The 18,667-nt window shown below is 55.0% G+C and overlaps 1 protein-coding gene across 1 annotated transcript; it reads left to right on the forward strand.

Annotated features, from left to right (window-relative positions):
- Positions 1-5,158: 5,158 nt before the first annotated feature.
- PAK6 (p21 (RAC1) activated kinase 6) lies at positions 5,159-17,651 on the forward strand (the record flags this gene model as incomplete). The annotated part of the gene is made up of 8 exons (XM_080809199.1): positions 5,159-5,362; positions 6,308-6,967; positions 12,647-13,153; positions 13,266-13,399; positions 13,748-13,874; positions 14,000-14,125; positions 14,568-14,702; positions 16,066-17,651. The coding sequence occupies 8 exons, from the start codon at positions 5,159-5,161 to the stop codon at positions 16,231-16,233; spliced, it is 2,061 nt and encodes a 686-aa protein (XP_080665325.1). The 3' UTR covers positions 16,234-17,651.
- Between the last annotated feature and the right edge of the window lie 1,016 nt (positions 17,652-18,667).

Consider the following 18,667-nt stretch of genomic DNA (forward strand, 5'->3'; position numbering starts at 1 on the left):
GGCGCCTCTCTCCCCTTTGTTGGGATAAGGAATCCGGCAGGAGGGTCTGGGGCAGCAGAGGGCACCCTGAGCCTGAGCTGGTGCCCTGCTTCTGGCCGTTTCTACTGCAGAGTGTCGGGTCCAGGTGATTTCTATCAGGCTAGGCAGAAGAAAAGGCAGGGACTCGCTCTCAGCGGGAAGATCATCTTCCTCCCTCCCTCCCTCCTCCTCCTGTCTTCTTTGAGGAAAGCTCCTCTACTAGATGAATTGAGTGTGCATACAAGGAGGTGGAGATACTGGGATTGCAACTTGGACGGCTGGTGCGGGCTGGTTTACTACGACGGCCCCATGGCGGAAGTAGCAACCACCCTCCCTCGGCCCCTGGGCCCTTGGCCTTGGATCAGTAGGTGGGAAACTGGGCTGGAAAATGGAGCCCTAGAAATAGAAAATCAATGCCTCTGTCTTGGGGGTTGGTGTGCTCCAAGGACACAGGGACTGTTGATGGTGAGATGTAGGATGTCTGCGTCTCAGGAGTTTCACATTCAATGACTTGGCAGCTTTGGACCCCTGAGTGGGTGAGTGTGTCTCTTAGAAACTCAGACCTCATGATCACTCTTTATTCTAAAATGTTCTGTTTTCTTTAGAAAGAAATTCTAGAGGAGCGCCTGGGTATCTCAGTCAAGGTTAAGCGTCCAACTCTTTCAGCTCAGGTCACGATCTCAGGGTCCTGAGATGGAGCCCCATATCGGGCTCAGCGCTTAGCAAAGAGTCTGCTTGTCCCTCTCCCTCTGCTCCTCCCCCACCCCCTGCTCCAGAAACAAATAAATAAAATCTGGAAGGAAGGGAGGGAGGGAAGCAGGGAGAAAGGAAGCATGGAAGGAAGAAAGATCCTAGGAAGTGTCCCCTCCTCCTAACATTTGCCATCAAGAATTCTATTTTGGACAAAGAAAACCTTGGTAGTTTAATTTATCCGTGGGACCTGTGGGTGTGGAGGTTTTGGCTCCAGCACGTGAGGGGTTCCAGGAGAGCCCACCAAACTTAGGCCCCCACATAGTCATCCACACTGGACCTGGGGCAGGCGATGGCCGGACTGTGGGTTTCCTCCTCTCCCATCCCCCCCATCACTGCCTCCAGCTTATTATTTTACCTTTCACATTTAGATCTGATTAATTTGGGGGTATGACATGAATTCATTTTTCAGGATTCTTTTTTTTTCCATATGGATATCTAATTGTTTCAGCTACATTTTTTGAAAAGATCATCTGTTCCCTACCATATTGCAGTGTCACCTTTGTCATAAATCAAGTGACCTTCTATGGCTGGATCTATTTCTAGATTCTCTCTTCTGTACCATTGGGCGATTTGTCAGTCTTTGTGCCGGTTCCACACTATATCAATTATTGTACTGTTCCCATAAATCTTGATATTTAGTAGTGTAATCCTTCAACCTTGTTCTTTAAGATGATGTCTACTATTCCTGATTACGTTTCTCTGTACATTTCTTTTTTTTTTTAAGAGTTGTTTTTTCTTTTTTCTTTTTTTTTTTTAAAGATTTTCTTTATTTGAGAGAGAGCGAGTGAGAAGGAGAGAAAACATGAGCAGGGAGAGAGGCAGAGGGAGAGGGAGAAGCAGGCTCCCCACTAAGCAGACAGCCCAATGCCGGGCTCGGTCCCAGAACCCTGGGATCATGACCTGAGCCAAAGGCAGATGCTTAGCTGACTGAGCCACTCAGGCGCTCTGTTTGTCAAAAGAACTATGCTGGGATTTTGATTGAGATTGAAACAAATCTGTAGGTTAATTTGGAAATAATTGATATCTTTATATCATTGAGTCTTCCAGTCTATGAATGTTCTTTAATTTCTTTAATAATGTTTTCTGCTTCTCAATGTAGGGACCTGGCACATCTTGGATTAGGTTTATTCCTAGGTATTTGACATTTTTAATGTAAAATGGTAAATGGTGTCTGAGGGGTTGTCTCCCTAGTAACACTTTTGACAGCAAATGAGAAGGGTTTTTTTTCCTCCTGTGGCCATTTCTTCGACTTTCGGACACCAACTGGCTATTCAACAATTCCATTCAATTCTGGCAGTACTTGGAGTCAGCACAGACCCCAAGGGCTCAGTCCCACAAGCCACCCTCCACTCAGATGCCAGATGTGAGTCTCAGGCCACCCATACTTCTGACCAACTGGGTATGAGTTGAGGGTTCCCATAGGGTTCCCATGAGCCCCTCCTCAGGTTCTATAATTTGCTAGAATGGCTCACGGAACTCACTCATTATAAAAGATACAAGCCAGGCACAACCCAACGGGAGAGATGCATATGGGAAGGGTTGGGGTAGGAGGCACAGATCTGCTTCCACACCCTGCTCAGCTGCCTCACCCTCCCACCACCTTGATGTGTGCACCAACCCAGAAGCTCCCAGAATCCTGTCGTTGAGGGGTTATTCTATGGAGGCTTCATTACAGAGGCATTGTTGATTAAATCATTGGCCATTGACAATTAACCCAATCATCAGCCCCACTCCCTCCCCAGAGGTGGGACAGGGCCAAAAGTTGGAACATTCTTTCCATCTGGGATTGCAAGGGTGTTAGGAGTTGTATGCCAGGAACAGGAAACTGAGACTAAGAATCTATTCCCCATTGTACCACAGAATCTTTTAAAAATATATATATGTATATATATTTTTTCTATCTGTTTGCTGTTGGTACGAAGAAATAAAACTGATTTTTTTCTTTATATTGACCTTGTATCAGGGACCGTCTAAATTCACTTATCTAATTCCAGCAGTTTGTATGTAGATCTTTCTCGATTTTCTGTGTACACAATCGTGTTGTCCCAGGCAGTATTAGCTTCACCACATTCTGGATGAGTCTCAGCAGCCTCTCTTGAGGTGCGGATTTCCGTTAGCAAAGTAACTGGCCCTGATTTCTGGCTCTACTCCCCCCTTCTCCAAAACCTGAGCTCAGTTCATTGCTTCCAGCAGCTCCCCACCCTCACGACCACAACCTTGGGTCCTATGACTCTGCAGTGTCCTTTTTCCTCAGACTTCTCCTACTGCCTCTGGGAAAAACTTGTTCTCAGGAGGGGGATCCCAGAGCCATTTACCATTTGCTAATGATGCTATCTCCATGCATTCCTGCAGAAAAAGCTGGGCACTCATGTGGGGCTGGGGGAGTTGGGAAGAAGGATGTTTGGGGCTAAAAGTATTAGCCCACTCTTCTTTAGGTTGCGGGTATGTCCCCACACCTGCAAAAGAGTTCGAGTTCACAGAGAGGCGTGGGGGGGTGGGGCGGCGGCGGCGAAGCCATCAGTGAAGCTAATTTAGGGACAGAGGGTCTATCTGTGAGGCCATGAGCACAGGACTGCAGAATGAGACTCTGGGAGCCAAAGGCTGAGAGGGAGGAGGGTATTTTACCAAACCACAAAGCGTCTACACAATGGAGAGGCAGTGAGGCTCCCGGGTCTCCCAAATGAGGCATGGTCCCTTGACCAGCGAATCTTCGAGGGAAGGCATTGGGCATCTCTCTTGGATTTGGATCTGCTCCCGTCCCGATGGCTGCAGGGCCCTGAGGTGCACAGAGAGGCAACGAAAAGAGAATCAGCCCCCGTTCACGGGGGGTCTGCCCACTGAAGCCTCCTGAAGCCTTGTGAGGCAGCCTTTACTAACCCTGTTTTATAAGTGAAGAGCCCTGACGCACAAATCATTTAAGGAGCTTGCTCAGAGCCTCCCCAAATTAGTGGAAGATTCCCCTCAATTCACCTGCAGCTCAGCAGGTGTATTTCATTCCTAAGGGCTCCCTCGTGGGGCTCCTGCACACGTGGGTTTGCCTACAAGGAGCATTTGGTAGACGCCCAGTGTCAAGGCCACCAAGGCGGCTGACAGTCCAAGACGTGGGATGTGGATTCACATTGACTCACAGGTGCTGAATTCCTCGTGGCAAAGCTGTGGGACAGATGAATGAGGCAAGCATGCAAATCAAGAAACAAACATGTCTGCTTCTTAAAACCTAGAAGTGACCTTTCCAAGGGACAGTAGAGCCCACTGAGTGTATTTTCCACGATAAGGAAAAAAAATTAAAAACAAAAAACCCCATTGAGCTGCTTTGAGCTCCTTCAGAGACAGAAGCGTTCAAGTGAGTCTTCCATCCACATGTGGTCTTGGCCCGGGACTCCCAGAAGGTAAGCCGGAGTCCTCACTTTACCCTGGGTTTGCAGTCTCCCCATCTCACATCTGCATGCCCACGTCCCTGTCGACATTGCTCAGAGGGCCTTAGGCAAAGCCCAGATCAGCAAGGGACAGAGGTTTGGCTGCAAGTGATATTTTGCCCGGAGTTCTGAGACTCAAGGGAAAAGGGCCCAAAGTGGAGAGGCGCTTTCTTCCCTGGGGAGACTTACCCCTAGACAGCTGTCTTCACCCACACCAAACGTGCCCTTGACTCAGGACCCTGCTGGAATTAGGGCCAAGCACTTGGTGACCAAGAGGGCCCTTTTGGGGGTTCCTGGTCCTATGATATGTGGCCCCAGGCTGGATAACATGTTGGCTTTTTATGAATGTTGTTTATCACATAAATAGGTTTTCTGTCATTGAACCATCACAGGACTAATCTGAGTTAAACAAAAAAAAAAACTGTAACATGCTGTTGGATTCAGTTTATTCATTTTGTTTCGGACCTTCACTTTTGTTCATACATGGGATTGGTCCAAATTTTCTTTTTCTTGCCCTATTCTTACCTGGTTTAAGAGTCAAAGTCGTACTTGCTTCATAAAAGGAATTTGCCTGCTTGCTTCCCTCTTTCCCCTTTTTAAATTATTCGACAGTGGAATGATATTTGTAATGGGCTTTGGAGCTTATAAAAACACACCCCCAGAGTCTGCCTGCTCGGCAGGAGACTTGGCACAGACAAGAAGACAGACACCTCTTTTCCTTGTTTATAGTCTGTGTTGGCTTATTTCTGGCACTTTTGTTGTTTCTGGGACTGCTTCACTGGGAGCTGGCCATATCCCTGAAGCAGTAGGGACGAGAGGTGAGGGGAAGCCCTGGGCTGGCGGGAGGGAGCCCTGAGTGGGGTGGGGGAAGGGGGACCCCAGCACTCACTGCAGCCACCTATGCTTCCCGGGGCCAGGCAGCCATGAAGCCCCTCCCTGGAGCTCAGCCCGACCCTCCCCACGCAGGCACCATGTTCCGGAAGAAAAAGAAGAAACGCCCTGAGATCTCAGCCCCACAGAACTTCCAGCACCGCGTCCACACCTCCTTCGACCCCAAAGAAGGCAAGTTTGTGGGCCTCCCGCCACAATGGCAGAACATCCTGGACACCCTGCGACGGCCCAAGCCTGTGGTGGATCCTTCTCGAATTACGCGGGTGCAGCTCCAGCCCATGAAGGTAAGGTGGGCAGGGGCGGGAGGTCGGGGGATGCTGAGGTTAGCCTCTCCCACTCCACAGAAGCCCATGCCTGGCCAGACCACAGAGGCACTTGGAGGGACTACCTCATCACCAGCTATCAATCAGTGGGCTGTTTTCATATCCCCACCCCCTCCATGAGCCTCACCTGGGGTGAGGACTCAATTTCCAGGGAGAAGGAGCCTGGGGCGACCCTCTCTGTAGACCAAGAGTATTGCCAGATTTAGCAAATCAAATTACAGGATGCCCAGCAAAATTTGAATTTCAGGTAACAACACATAATCTTTTAGCATTAAGTGTGTCCTGTGCAATATTTGGACCCGCAGCTGGGGCTGGGGCTCCCAGACCAGGGGGATTTTGGTGTGTGGGTCAAGAAGGGCAAGAGGAGTTGGAGTCAGGGGCCTGTCAGTGTATGTGGAGGAGAGCCCTGCCCTGGTTGCTGCCTCCTCTGGGAGCTCCGTACATCTCCCATAAAGCCACAGATAGAGCTAGAGAATGACAGCAGGCCCCCGAGGCGGGGGGTGGGGGTTGGGGGGTGGGGAGGACTGGACTCCCCCACCCCGCCCCCTCAGCTCCCCAAGCTCAGCTGCCCACTCCATTTCAGGGTTTACCCCCTGTCTGTGCTGTTGGACTGCGAGCCCCATGACAATAGGCTTTCTCCCTGGATCTCTGCCTCCCTCCCTGCCCCCACACCCTGCCGCCCCACAAGGGTCTGTCCCCTCTCCTGCCCCCCACCTCAGCCCGCCGCCCTGCAAGGGCCTGACCTGCCATGGTCCTGATGAGTGGCTGAAAAGTTAAGGAACAGATGGATGACACAGGAAGGGAGGTCCTTAGGGGTCCTTCCCCAAGAAGCCCCCCCACCCCACCCCATGGAGGCTTCCTACCATGAACAGGCCACTGGCTCATGCTCTTCTCCCTCCCCCACAGACCGTGGTGCGGGGCAGCTCGGTGCCCACGGACGGCTACATCTCAGGGCTGCTCAACGACATCCAGAAGCTGTCGGTCATCAGCTCCAACACCCTGCGTGGCCGCAGCCCCACCAGCCGGCGGCGGGCACAGTCCCTGGGGCTGCTGGGGGATGAGCACTGGGCCACGGACCCAGACATGTACCTGCAGAGCCCCCAGTCTGAGCGCACTGACCCCCATGGCCTCTACCTCAGCTGCAACGGGGACACACCAGCAGGCCGCAGGCCGATGCCGTGGCCAGAGCCACAGAGCCCGAGGGTCCTCCCCAATGGGCTGGCCACCAAGGCCCAGTCGTTAGGCCCTGCAGAGTTTCAGGGCGCCACACAGCGCTGTCTGCAGCTGGGGGCCTGCCTGCAGAGCTCCCCACCTGGCACCTCGCCCCCTGCAGCCACCAGCAGGCGCAGGGCCAAGGCTGCCAGGCACGGTTCGGAGGAGGCCCGGCCACAGTCCTGCCTGGTGGGCTCGGCCACAGGCAGGCCAGGCGGGGAGGGCAGCCCCAGCCCCAAGACCCAGGAGAACAGCCTGAAGCGCAGACTGTTCAGAAGCATGTTCCTGTCTACTCCTGCCACAGCCATGGCCACTTCCAGCAGCAGCAAGTCGGGCCCTCCCTCCCAGAGCAAGGTAGGTGGGGCTGGGGCCGCCCTCAGCAGGGCCCGGGAGCCTGGCCTTGCCCATTTACAGGCTCAGGCTAGGGAGAGCAAAAGGGAACAGAATGATCAAGAGCCTCAGCTGAGGAGTCTACCCTGAACCAGCTGAGCTCTGGTCTTCCCGACGTTTAGCCCTGGTGAGTCAAGAGGTTGCAGGCCCGCTCATTTCCTGGGGGGCCTCCGAGGGAGTTTCAGTACACCCCAGTTTACATTCCTGCCCCCTACCGTGTGTCTGGGTGGATCGCAGTGGGAGGCAATCACCTTTAACGATAAGCCCAGACCCCCCCAGCCAGGCCGTGGCAGAGACCGGTGCTCCGACACTGGTTGGGGGCAGGGTCTCGGCCTCCCTCTCCTCAGAGCTTCTTTCCGTCTCCACCCCTCGCTTGCCCCAGTGCCCTCCTGAGGGCGACCAGAGGTTCCCTGAACTGCTTCTCCCTCAGGAGTCACAGATGTTCATGTGAACCCCTTCTCTGGTGAGGAGGATTCTTCCCTTCCTCCCCTGCCCCCACCTTTTTTTTTTTTTTTTTTAAGATTTACTTATTTATTTATTTGAGAGAGAGAGTACAAGTGCAGGGAGGGGTGGAGGGAGAGAGAAATTTGAGCAGACTCCTTGCTGAGCTCAGAGCCTGATGTGGGGCTCAGTCCCACAACGCTGAGATGATGACCTGAACGGAAAACTAAGAGTCCGACGCTTAACCGGCTGAGCCACCCAGGCATCCCTCTCCCCTTTTCTGGACAGGTTGTTTCGTTTACTGTTTCTGTAACGATTTGTTTTGGGGTTTGTGTGCTCTGTGAAAAGCTGGGGGGTTGAGTTTGCCTAGGCCTGGGAGCAGCAGGAAAGCCAACTTTCGGCACGCGCCACAGCCTGGAATGCACAGATTTTTCTTGTGAAATATGAAACAGTGAAGGGACATTTCTTGGCAGGCAGAGGAGACTGCACTTGTTTCTTCCACGCCCTGTGATGTCCTGTCTGTGGTGACAGCACCATCCTTTCCCATTTGGCCGATGAGAAGGTGGGCTCAGAGGGGGTTGGGGAAGACCCAGGGGTGGAGAAAGAGTCAGGGAAGGCAGCAATGAGAGGGCCCTCCGGGCTCTTGCTCCCCAAGGCTTTCTGATCATGGCATCTGCACCTCCTTCATGAGGGGCAGGCAGAAATGACCTTATGCTGCAGCACGAGGTTGGGAAGTCAGACCTAAGAAACAACAGGCGACAAGTGACACGAGTGACAGAGCTCCTGTCCCCCGAGGGCTTTCAGAGCAAGCCTGGCGCCTCCCCAGTGGTGGTGATATCTGAGTGTGCTCTAGTCAGGACTTGGGTGGAGAGTTTGGGGAGTAGCCTGGACCGTCAACCTTTCTAAGTCACTGCCAACACAAGGCACCCAAGGGAAGGTTCTGGGCTTTGTGCCATCACTGGGATGAAGGATGTGGGCTGGGCTCCCCCGTGGAGTGGGGGGTAGAGGGCCGAACAAGTGCCCAGGAGGTGAGAACTGGAACTTGATCGCTCGATGGCCTCTTGGGAATCCTGTGGCGGGGCTTCGGGGATTTGGAAAAAGAGGGTGTCAACACTGGACTGGGCATGACCTGCATGTTTCTGGGCTCCTGCCAGTACCCCACAGCGGGAACAGGTTGTCCAGCCAGCCTCAGTCGGCCTGTCCATCCTGCATTTTACCAAGGATCTACCGTAGGCCACTGCAGCAGGGTGTGCAGTGGAAACAGGGGGTCGTTGTCTAGGGCTTGGAGACACCACCATTCCCAACCCAGGGCAATGATTTCCTTCCCGGCACCTGGGGCGTACATTTCTAGAGAAATACTTTCGAGCCAGGCCTTTAAAAGCCAGGAGAGAGACTTCCTCTCCTCTGATCTGGGCCAGCGCTTCTCACCCCCTGCCCCTGTGACATTTGGGTCAAATAATCCTTTGTCCTAGGGGCTGTCCTGTGCATTGTGGGATACGTAATAGCATCTCTGGCTTCTACCCACTAGTTACAGATAGCACTCCTCAGCTGGGACAACCGGAAATCCCCCCCAGACATTGCCAGATGTCCCTTGCTGGGGAATAAAATCAGCCCCAGTTGAGAACCACTGCATCCATCTTCTTACCCTACCCCCACAGCCCCAGGAACCACCAGACCAAACCAGCAGCCAGCTTTCCGCCCCTCCATACACCCCAGGGCTTGCTTCAGGACTCTCAGCACCTGGTTGGACACTGGTGCCCTGGGAGGTCAAGCCACCAATTGCCACCTCAGGCCAGGAAAGGCTACAGAAGGGTGTGTGACTCTAGGGCTTTTGTACTCGGCCCCAGGAAGCATGGCCCGCAGTTACTCACTTTGACTAAAAGCAAAAGACCTTGAGGCCGGACTGGGGGCAGGGAGGCCAAAGCGTTAAGACAGGAACTGGGGAGATTTAGAAGTGGTTCCTCTTAGGCAGAAAGGCTAAGTCGAAAGACCCCAACAAAATCAGCACATCTTGGTTAAACACCCTACTGTGTACCCTGTACTCTGTTATACGTCAAGGACATCCATTAGGACCACAGCTGAGGGATGAAGGGTCAGGCTGACCAGGACTGAAGTCAGCCTTGCTCTTACCATTTAGTGCCTCTGGGCAAGTTACTTAACCTCTCTGAGCCCCTTTCCTCATCGACAGATACAGGTAATAATAGTACCCGTGCAAAGATAAAACAACCCAGACGTTCTGAGAATTAAATGAGATAATGCATTTAAGGGCCTTGTCGAAGTGGGACACCCTCAATAAATGGCTTTACTATTTTTAAAATATTAAGGACATGGCCTTTGCCTCCAAGGCACTTAGATTATAGCCCCCCAAGCCCATGGCTGGAGAGCCTGGCCCTGTTGCCATGGCCCAGGCAGGAAAGATGGCATCATTGTAACCGCATGCACGCCCCTTCTGGTAGCTTCCCACCCAAAAAGATGTCTCAGTCACAAAACGAACTCCAGAGCCCGTAACAACTAACTCCACTTTTTGTCCCCCTTTCCCTTTCTTGGTATGGCTTAAGAGGTTTCCTCTGGACTTTTCTTGTGGTGACATTAAGTCAAAGCTCCCATCTTGTAGAGACAGGCATCGAGGGTAACAAAGGGATGCTCAGGTCCAGAGCTTGGGGAAGTGAAGACCGGAGCCCAGCCCAACTACCTCGCATCCCACGTCCCAGGCCACATTGGGGCTGGTCCCTCGTCTGGATCCCTGCTCTTTGCTGCTTCCAGCCAGCCAGCCAGCCACACACCCGCTGCACCCTTGGCCCCTGAGTTCAGCAGGCGCCTGCAACAGTGTCTCCATAGGGGCCTTGACAGTGGAGGGGGAGCAAATCCCCTCCTTGGCCCATCTCAGGGCCTGTCTTCACCTCCCCCACCCTGCCGCCCAAGCCAACTCAACCAGAGAACAGAGCTGGCCTGTGTAGGGGGCCAAAAGGCCAGCAGGTGAAGGGAATTATTTTACAGCCTGCCTTCAACATCCATGTGGAGACAGATGAAGGATGATGAGAGCAACCTCAAGAGCAGCTCTAGATGCTTCTGGGCCCCCACATTCTATCCAGCCCGACCCAGATGCTCAGAGAGCATGTTTTCTGTGAGCCGCGCCTTGCAGGCCAGCAGGCAACCTTTTTACTGGGCCTTGGGGGCTGCCTCGGTGTCTGTGTGACCAAGTGAGCTGTGTAGGGTGCTGTCCTGTGAAATCTCTGCTCCCAGGACATGGCCTTCCAGCCTCAGGCGTGACCATGCTCCCCGCACCCCAAGTCCCAGCCCTCCCACAGCCTCCATGAGGCCGAGGAATCACAGAGCCCATTTGTCCAAAGCTGCTCCCATGGTGGTCCACAGTCCTCTGGCATCAGAGCCCAGGGACCTTGTTAAAATGCAGAGTCACTGCTCTAAGGACTTACTGGAGCAGGATTCTGCATTCTCTGCAGCTCCCCAGATCACCGTGCCCTGATAGACGAGGTGGGCTCAGAGAGGGTAAGTTGCCTGAGAGTCACGGCTGGTCAGAGCAGGAGCCGTACTGGAGTTTAGGTCATGACCCCAAGTCCAGAGGTCCCACTGCTCCACTACACAGAGTGGGGAAACGTGGGTGAGGGTCGGGTGCTGGCAAAGACATGGAAGGGTCTCTTTACCCCCCAGAGGTGCTCACCGGGCAGGATGGAGTCATGCAGCAGTGCTAGGAGGCTCTCCTGGCTCCTTGGCTGTGAAGGTTGAGCCCGAGTCAGGCATAGCCTGCCAGAGGCTGGTGCACATTTTGGGGTGTGCCGGTGGGGCGGGGGTGGCAGACTGCCACAGCTTGGCTCGCTGCTGGCAAGGGCATTTGTGTACATGTTCCCCTCTAGGCAAGATCAGGCACTGGGTAAGAGGGGGGCACCCTGAAACCCGGGGAGAAGGTGCAGAAGAGGTTGACGAGGCTCTGCTGAGCCTGGCGGGGTCCAAGGCCCAGACTTGGGGTCCCTCGGCCCAAGCTGAGCGCTTGGGGAGATTTCTTGGAGGTTGCTGCAGTTCTGGGGATCTGGACCAGGACTCAGTGGGCAACTAGACAACTGCCATATGATGGGTTCTGAGATGTTCTGGAAAGTTCTCTGCAGCCCCTCAAGTGTCCCTTGTTAGGTTATTCAGGGCCCTTTCCAGGTGCCCCTTTTAAAATCATATAATCCCTGGGAAGAATCATGTTGCACCTCGCCAGCTCCTTAGAGAGAACCCAAGGAGGGAACCCTTTCCTGCCAGGCTGGCTGGAGGGCTTGGGCCCTGAAAGGCGAGGAGCCTCAGAGGCTTCAGGGCTGGGCCTTGGGCTCACTGAGGCCCAGTCTGCCACTCAGTTCCACCTTCCCTCCCTCCCTGCCAGAGGCCATAAGGGCTGGGGGGAGGGGTGTGCCCCCTTCCCTTCCTTGGGGGCGGGGCAGTCATCAGCCAGGAGTCATGTTCCAGACAGAGGCTGCTCTGCGGAGCCTCTAGGAAACCTCCCTACCCCTGGCCTCCTAATTCCAGATCTCTCTGGCACCAGTTCCCAACCCCGGGAGACATACCTATGAACCCCCCCAGAAGATAACACAGCTCTGTGGTCCCCTCTTGGGGACATACTCTCAGGACAGACACGCAGGCTCCTGCTGTCAGGCACGAGTGGGGCTAGCAGACCCCTTGCTGTGCTTCCCTGCCCTGGGCTGGGGAGCAGTCCCAGCTGCCGTGCTGCCCACGAGACCCCCACCCCGCCACTGCTCAGGGCCTCTTCTGCCCACCCTGGGCCCTTGGGTGGGAGCACCCCAGGAATGCAGAGTGCTTCTGACCCAGATTCCCCACACAGCCCAGCAGTACAGAGGGAAGACGGCCTCTTAGTGGCCTCCCTGGGGTCTGGCTGTCAATTACCCAGGAAGAAATACCCAGCAGAGGACACCCCAGAGACTCTGCTTTCTTCGGCTTCCCAGGCGAGGCAGAGCGGATATAAAGAGCCGCTGTTTGGACTGCTCACCTGGGAATGCTGGGGGCTGGGCTCCTGAGCATGAACTTTGGCTTCGGCTCCCTTTGAAAATCCTTGCCCATAGCACCTCCCTTATTTGGTCCAATGCCCTGCCAGACACGCCCCTGTCCAGAGATCACCCCCTGGTTCTGGGAAGGTCACTCCAAATGCTCCCACAGCCAAACCCGTCTCTGTTCTTCTTTCCTTTCCTGCAGCCTAACTCCTCCTTCCGACCACCACCACCACTGCAGAAAGACCCCCCACCAAGCCTGGTGGCCAAGGCCCAGTCCTTGCCTTCGGACCCGCCCATGGGGACCTTCAGCCCTCTGACCACCTCGGACACCAGCAGCCCCCAGAAGTCCCTCCGCACAGCCCCCCCCACCGGCCCCACCCCAGGCCGGTCTTCCCCTGCGGGCTCCCCACGCACCAGGCAAGCCCAGATCAGCACCAGCAACCTGTACCTGCCCCAGGACCCTGCAGTGGCCAAGAGCGCCCTGGCTAGTGAGGACACAGGTGTTGTGACACACGAGCAGTTCAAGGCTGCGCTCAGGATGGTGGTGGACCAGGGTGACCCCCGGATGCTGCTGGACAGCTATGTGAAGATCGGCGAGGGCTCCACGGGCATTGTCTGCCTGGCCCGGGAGAAGCACTCGGGCCGCCAGGTGGCCGTCAAGATGATGGACCTCAGGAAGCAGCAGCGCAGGGAGCTGCTCTTTAATGAGGTGGGAGGAGATGGCGGGACAGGGTCCGGCACTGAGGATGACTGTCCAGGAGTGGGGCCGTGGGGACCGGGGCCAACACTCAGGCACCCTCCCTCCCCATTCTGCTCCCCAGGTGGTGATCATGCGAGACTACCAGCACCTCAACGTGGTGGAGATGTACAAGAGCTACCTGGTGGGTGAGGAGCTGTGGGTGCTTATGGAGTTCCTGCAGGGCGGGGCCCTCACGGACATCGTCTCCCAAGTAAGGTGAGCAGCTGGGGCAGGGGCTGGGCTCTGAGCACTGGCTGCTCCCTTCATTGTCCCAGCAGGGGGAATTGGGCAGCCTCAGGCCAGGAAAACTTGGGGTGCCTGTCACATTACTGTGAGCACCCCCTGTCCGTTCGGGTTAACAGACCCAAGAGGGTTCCGGGGAGTGGGGTGGGGGTCTCCAGCCTCGGTCCAGGCCCATTTCCACCAAGGCTCTGGCCTGACTGGACCCCCGCACGTATTGCCCGGGAGCTATGGGGCCCGGGCCCAGGGGCACCTGATCTGCCCAGCCCTGCAGCTCTGCCAAAGCTCATGTCTTCTGTCTGTGGCCTGGTCTTCCCTGTCCAGGCTGAACGAGGAGCAGATCGCCACTGTGTGTGAGGCCGTGCTGCAGGCTCTGGCTTACCTGCATGCCCAGGGCGTCATCCACCGGGACATCAAAAGTGACTCCATCCTTCTGACCCTCGATGGCAGGGTAGGGCCCTCCCCAACCTGGCATGCCTGTGCCCCGCCCCCTGTGTCTGTGCTTGAAGCTTACTCAGCCCCTGCTCCTAGTTCACCACTCCCTGTCCTCCGCGCCCCGCCTCATCTCAAATACAGGTGAAACTCTCGGACTTTGGCTTCTGTGCTCAGATCAGCAAAGATGTGCCGAAGAGGAAGTCCCTGGTAGGAACCCCCTACTGGATGGCTCCTGAGGTGATCTCCAGGTCTCTGTATGCGACTGAGGTAAGCAGTCCCTCCATGCCCCGTCCTCCCAGAAGTTCCAGTTGGGAACAAACAGCTCCTATGGCCCCTGCAGAGACATCCCTCCCCCAAATAGCCCTGGTTTTTGGATTCCCACTTAGTCCATACCCTACCCCACTTCCTAATGCCCCCTCCCAGCTCATGGATGGGTCTGCCCTCGCTTGTGACTTTGCTGCCACAAACTGTTCCCTCCTGCAGCTCGTGGGCAAGGTGGGGTATGACCAGGCTTTTTCACATCTGATGGCCAGTCTCCAAGAATGGCTGACAGCTCTGTCCCTCCAGTCAGTGGGCACTCGTGCAGGAAGTAACTGGTCACAGGGCAGGTGGCCAGGAAGGAGGCCAGCTGCTCCTGTCCCTGTGCAACACACTGCTACCCAGGGGCCCTACTCTGGCCGGCACCATCTGGGACATTCTCCTCCTACAGGTGGACATCTGGTCCCTGGGCATCATGGTGATTGAGATGGTGGATGGTGAGCCACCGTACTTCAGTGACTCCCCAGTGCAGGCCATGAAGAGGCTCCGGGACAGCCCCCCACCCAGGCTGAAAAACTCTCACAAGGTCAGTCAGTGCTCAGGGTGGACCCTGCTGACCCCATTCTTCCTGAGGCCTAGGCCCACCCTCTTCCTTCCACAGAAGCCAGAGGCTCCCAGAAAAGGCTCTGCCTTCTCCACACAAAGCCTGTGGCAAACTCCTGTGGCCCCTCGGACAAGTTTCCACCTGCAAGCAATTGACAGGAGCCTGAGAGAAGGGAAAGCAAGGCTGCCAGAATCCCTGATATCCTGTGGAGGAATTCTAGAGAAGCTAACTGAGCAGAAGCCCCTCCACTCCCTCTGTCAGGGGAGCCATCCCATGGCACGGTGTTCCCAGTCTCGTTCAGCAGACCAGTTTGTCCTCCAACAGTGCACATCCTGACCACATCTGAGCCGCAGGTTTTCCCTTAAAACCAGTGAACATGTGCGAGTGCACATGCATTTAACCCTTTTCTGCCAAATCCACCCAAACCCCACAGGCCTTACCTGTGGACACCCCCTGCTGGTGGCCAGGTCAGCACGGGGCAGCAAAATGGCACTGCCATCTAGTGGCCAGAGTGAGAAATGTCGCAGAGGGTTGAAACCCAGGCCCTAAATGATAAAATACTCCTGTGGCCCCTGCACAGCTGGATGAGAGGACAGTCAGGAAACAACTTCCCAGACCACTGGTCCTTGGAGCCTGCACTGCCAGCCCCAGGACCAACACATATGGGAGATTTCCAGTTGGCTAACTCCGCAGAGGATGTAGCCTTCCGCAACAGCCCAAGACTTAGCCTCATCCCGAGATACTGGCTCAAAATGAACCAAGATAAGCCCTTGACTTAGACTCCAAGGCTTAGAGCATTAAAGAAATCTTCCTTGTCAGGTCTCACTTTGCTCTTTTTTATTTTTCAAGACACTTCATCCCTAGCCTCTTTTTTGATCTTCACTAAAGACAGGGCAAGCACATTTTATCATTAGCCCATTGGACAGATAAGAGAACTGATGTCTAGAGAAAATCACAACTTGTCGAAGACCAGGGATAGACCCAGGACTGGATCACTAATACCAATGCCATGCCCCTTCCACAGAGCCACAGAGCCTGAAGGTTGAGAGTCTCCAGCAGCAGGGTGGGGAATGGGCTATATATTTGCAGCCAGGCTCCCCAGGAGCCTGGCATTTTCCTTTCACCGCTCAGTAGCACCCCCTAGAGGTGAACTAGCCATTTTCCTGGACTGAGGCCAAGTTTCTTTACCTACCTGATAATCTGAAAATTGCTGAGCGTTGGTGCTGCCAGGAAGTAAGAAACAAGAGAATTTGAGACCTTCCAGTGATGGTGGGGATGGGCAGACGAGTTACCCCAAAGTGACTGCATGTGTCAGCTTGCTCTCAGTGCTGCCCTGTCTCCACAGGTCTCCCCAGTGCTTCGAGACTTCCTGGAACGGATGCTGGTGCGGGACCCCCAGGAGAGAGCCACGGCTCAGGAGCTCCTGGACCACCCTTTCCTGCTGCAGACGGGGCTGCCTGAGTGCCTGGTCCCCCTGATCCAGCTCTACCGCAAGCAGACCTCCACCTGCTGAGCCCACCTGCAGAGCGCATCTGCCACCAATATCCCCAGGCAGGGGACACTGGGCTGCCAGCCCACCGGCAGGGCCCGCCTGCCTCATTCTCTCAGTATTCTCTCCAAAGATTGAATGTGAAACCCCACCCACACCCTCCTGCCCTTCCGCCCACTGGGCCAGGCCGGACCTGCCCCTCGGTCTCTCTCTCTCCCAAGAGAGTCCCCAGTTGCCTTTGGGATGACGGAGACCCCTTCTACAGGATGACCCTTTGTCACTTGCACAGGGATATTTCTAAGAAACGTGGAGACCAGCACTCCTGGCCACTATGGCCAACCCAGCCGAAAAGGCTGCTGCAGTTTTTTAAAGATAGTTGTACACAAGCATCCCAGGCTACCCAAGAGGGCAGACTGCTGGTCTTCCCCAGGATAGCTGCTGTTCTCCGCTCCAACTCTAAACCCTGGGGTCTCGAGAGGGCCACGGGGAAGGTTTCTACTGCCTGAAGCTGTCTTCCTCCCTCGTGTCTGACTTCCCGAAGGTACAGTCCAACCTGCACCTGCTTCCCAACTCACCTGCACTGACATCCACTCTCCCTGCACAGCCTGCCCCAAAGTGTGACCAGCCTGCTCACAGGCCAGGGAAGGAGGTGGAGCGTTGCTCTGGGTGAAAGAGAAAGAATGGAGTTGGTGGTAAACGTGGTCTCACGTTACAGGATGGAGAGAACACCACATGCGTGTGTGTGTGTGTGTGTGTGTGTAAGTGACAGATGGTCACTCCGACAGCTTGGCTCCCTTCAGGTCACCCACAGCCAGCTTCCGTAAAGTTTTTCCAACCTTTTTGCCACTAAGTTCTACTCCAAAGGGACCTGCTTTCCTGGCCTGGCTTCCCACCTCCCAAGTCCCTTGCTTCTACCTGACCAGCGGAGAGGTCTGCATTGAGTCTAATACATTCTAGGGGCTTGGCAGATTTCCAAGTTTCTCCTCTACACTGGAGTCTGGGAGCTGAGACAGGAATGGTGAGGGAACATACTTTGTTTCGGCTGTGAGCTTCCTCTCAATAACCAGGTCATCAAGGACCCGTTCTTCTCAAAATCTTGGTCTGGGGGGAGGTGAACCACCTCCTGGAGCCCCATCCTGTCAAGAAAATGGGCACCCCCTTTGTGCAAACCATATGCCCTTGCTCCTTCCCTTCTCCCTCTTCCCTCCCCACCTTCAGGGATATTGTGAGTCAGGGAATCCAGGGAAGAACTCCAGGTGTCAGGACCCTATCTAGATAATATTTTTAGATTCCTCTGCTCCCCAATGGCCTGCGTTGGGGCCGGAAAAAAAAAATTGCAAGGACTTTTTTAAAGGTCAGAGTTTTAAAAACAAAAGCATCTTCCCTAGAAACTTTTGTGAATTGTTTGCACTTGTGCCTGTTTTAAATTAAACTGAGTGTTCAAAAACCTCTGGGCTGTTGTCTCTGAGAATGGAGCCAGGCTGTCTTCAAGCTGGACACCTGCAGTGGGTGTCTGGTTGCCCCTCTCCCCACCATGTAAGCTCCCCAGCAGCCACTCTAAGTCCACAGAAAACCCAACTCCCTGGTGGCCTGTGGGCCCTTGAAGGCAGATAAGGAGGGAAACAGGAAGTGAAAGGCCCTCGGGGCTGAAAGAGCTGAGAAAGAGACAGAGCCCTCCTCCCCAAGGGACCAGAACCCAGCCAGGAAGGCCCAGGGCCATGGGCTGTGCTTGCTGGTACCAGAGGGGCTCTGGGGGGCAGCCACCAGGGCTATAACCACTTTCTGCCTCAGTGCCTCCCTTCTCCCTTTCGCTTCTCACTCTAAGGCAAGTCAGAGGCTGCTCTCCCCAGGCTGTCCCTAGGAAGTGGCCGGGAGCTGCTTCCCGAGAGAAAGCAGTCTCTGTTTCGGTTCTCAGAACTGAGGGGTTATCAAAGAGCAGTGAGGTGGCTGAAAATCAAGAGACCTTGGTGCTAGTCCTGCAGGTAGGGGAGGTGGCTGGAATTCTCTTTCAACTTCTAGCTCTGACTCTGGTTCTAGCACTGCCTTCCTGAGAGCTCATCCTGCGTCCCCCAGCCCCCTCCGCTCCGCCTCCCCCCCACCCAAGCCCAGGGTTCAGGGAAACCTCTCAGCCAGCATCCAGGAGTCATGCCGACCTTTTCCTGCTCTCCGCAGGAGTCCCACCCAGACAGCTGCCCTGGTCAGAGGGTCCTAGTCCCACCAACTCAGTCCTGCCTCCAGGATGCAGCCGCAGTGCCCAGTGGGACAGGCAGGGATGGAGGCTGATGGAAGATGGAAGCTTGTTAGTAAGCAAGCATACCCTTCTGCCGCCCCAAAGGGAGCCCCCAATCAGGAGCCGTTGGCAAGGCAAAGAGAGGCCAGTTCTTGCAACTGAATAATACTGGATTTATTAACTATTCTTCTGAGTCCTAATAGTCCTTCCACCACACAGTGTCATTCC

The sequence above is a fragment of the Martes martes genome (assembly GCF_963455335.1).
Source record: "Martes martes genome assembly, chromosome: 7".
Classification (NCBI taxonomy): domain Eukaryota; kingdom Metazoa; phylum Chordata; class Mammalia; order Carnivora; family Mustelidae; genus Martes; species Martes martes.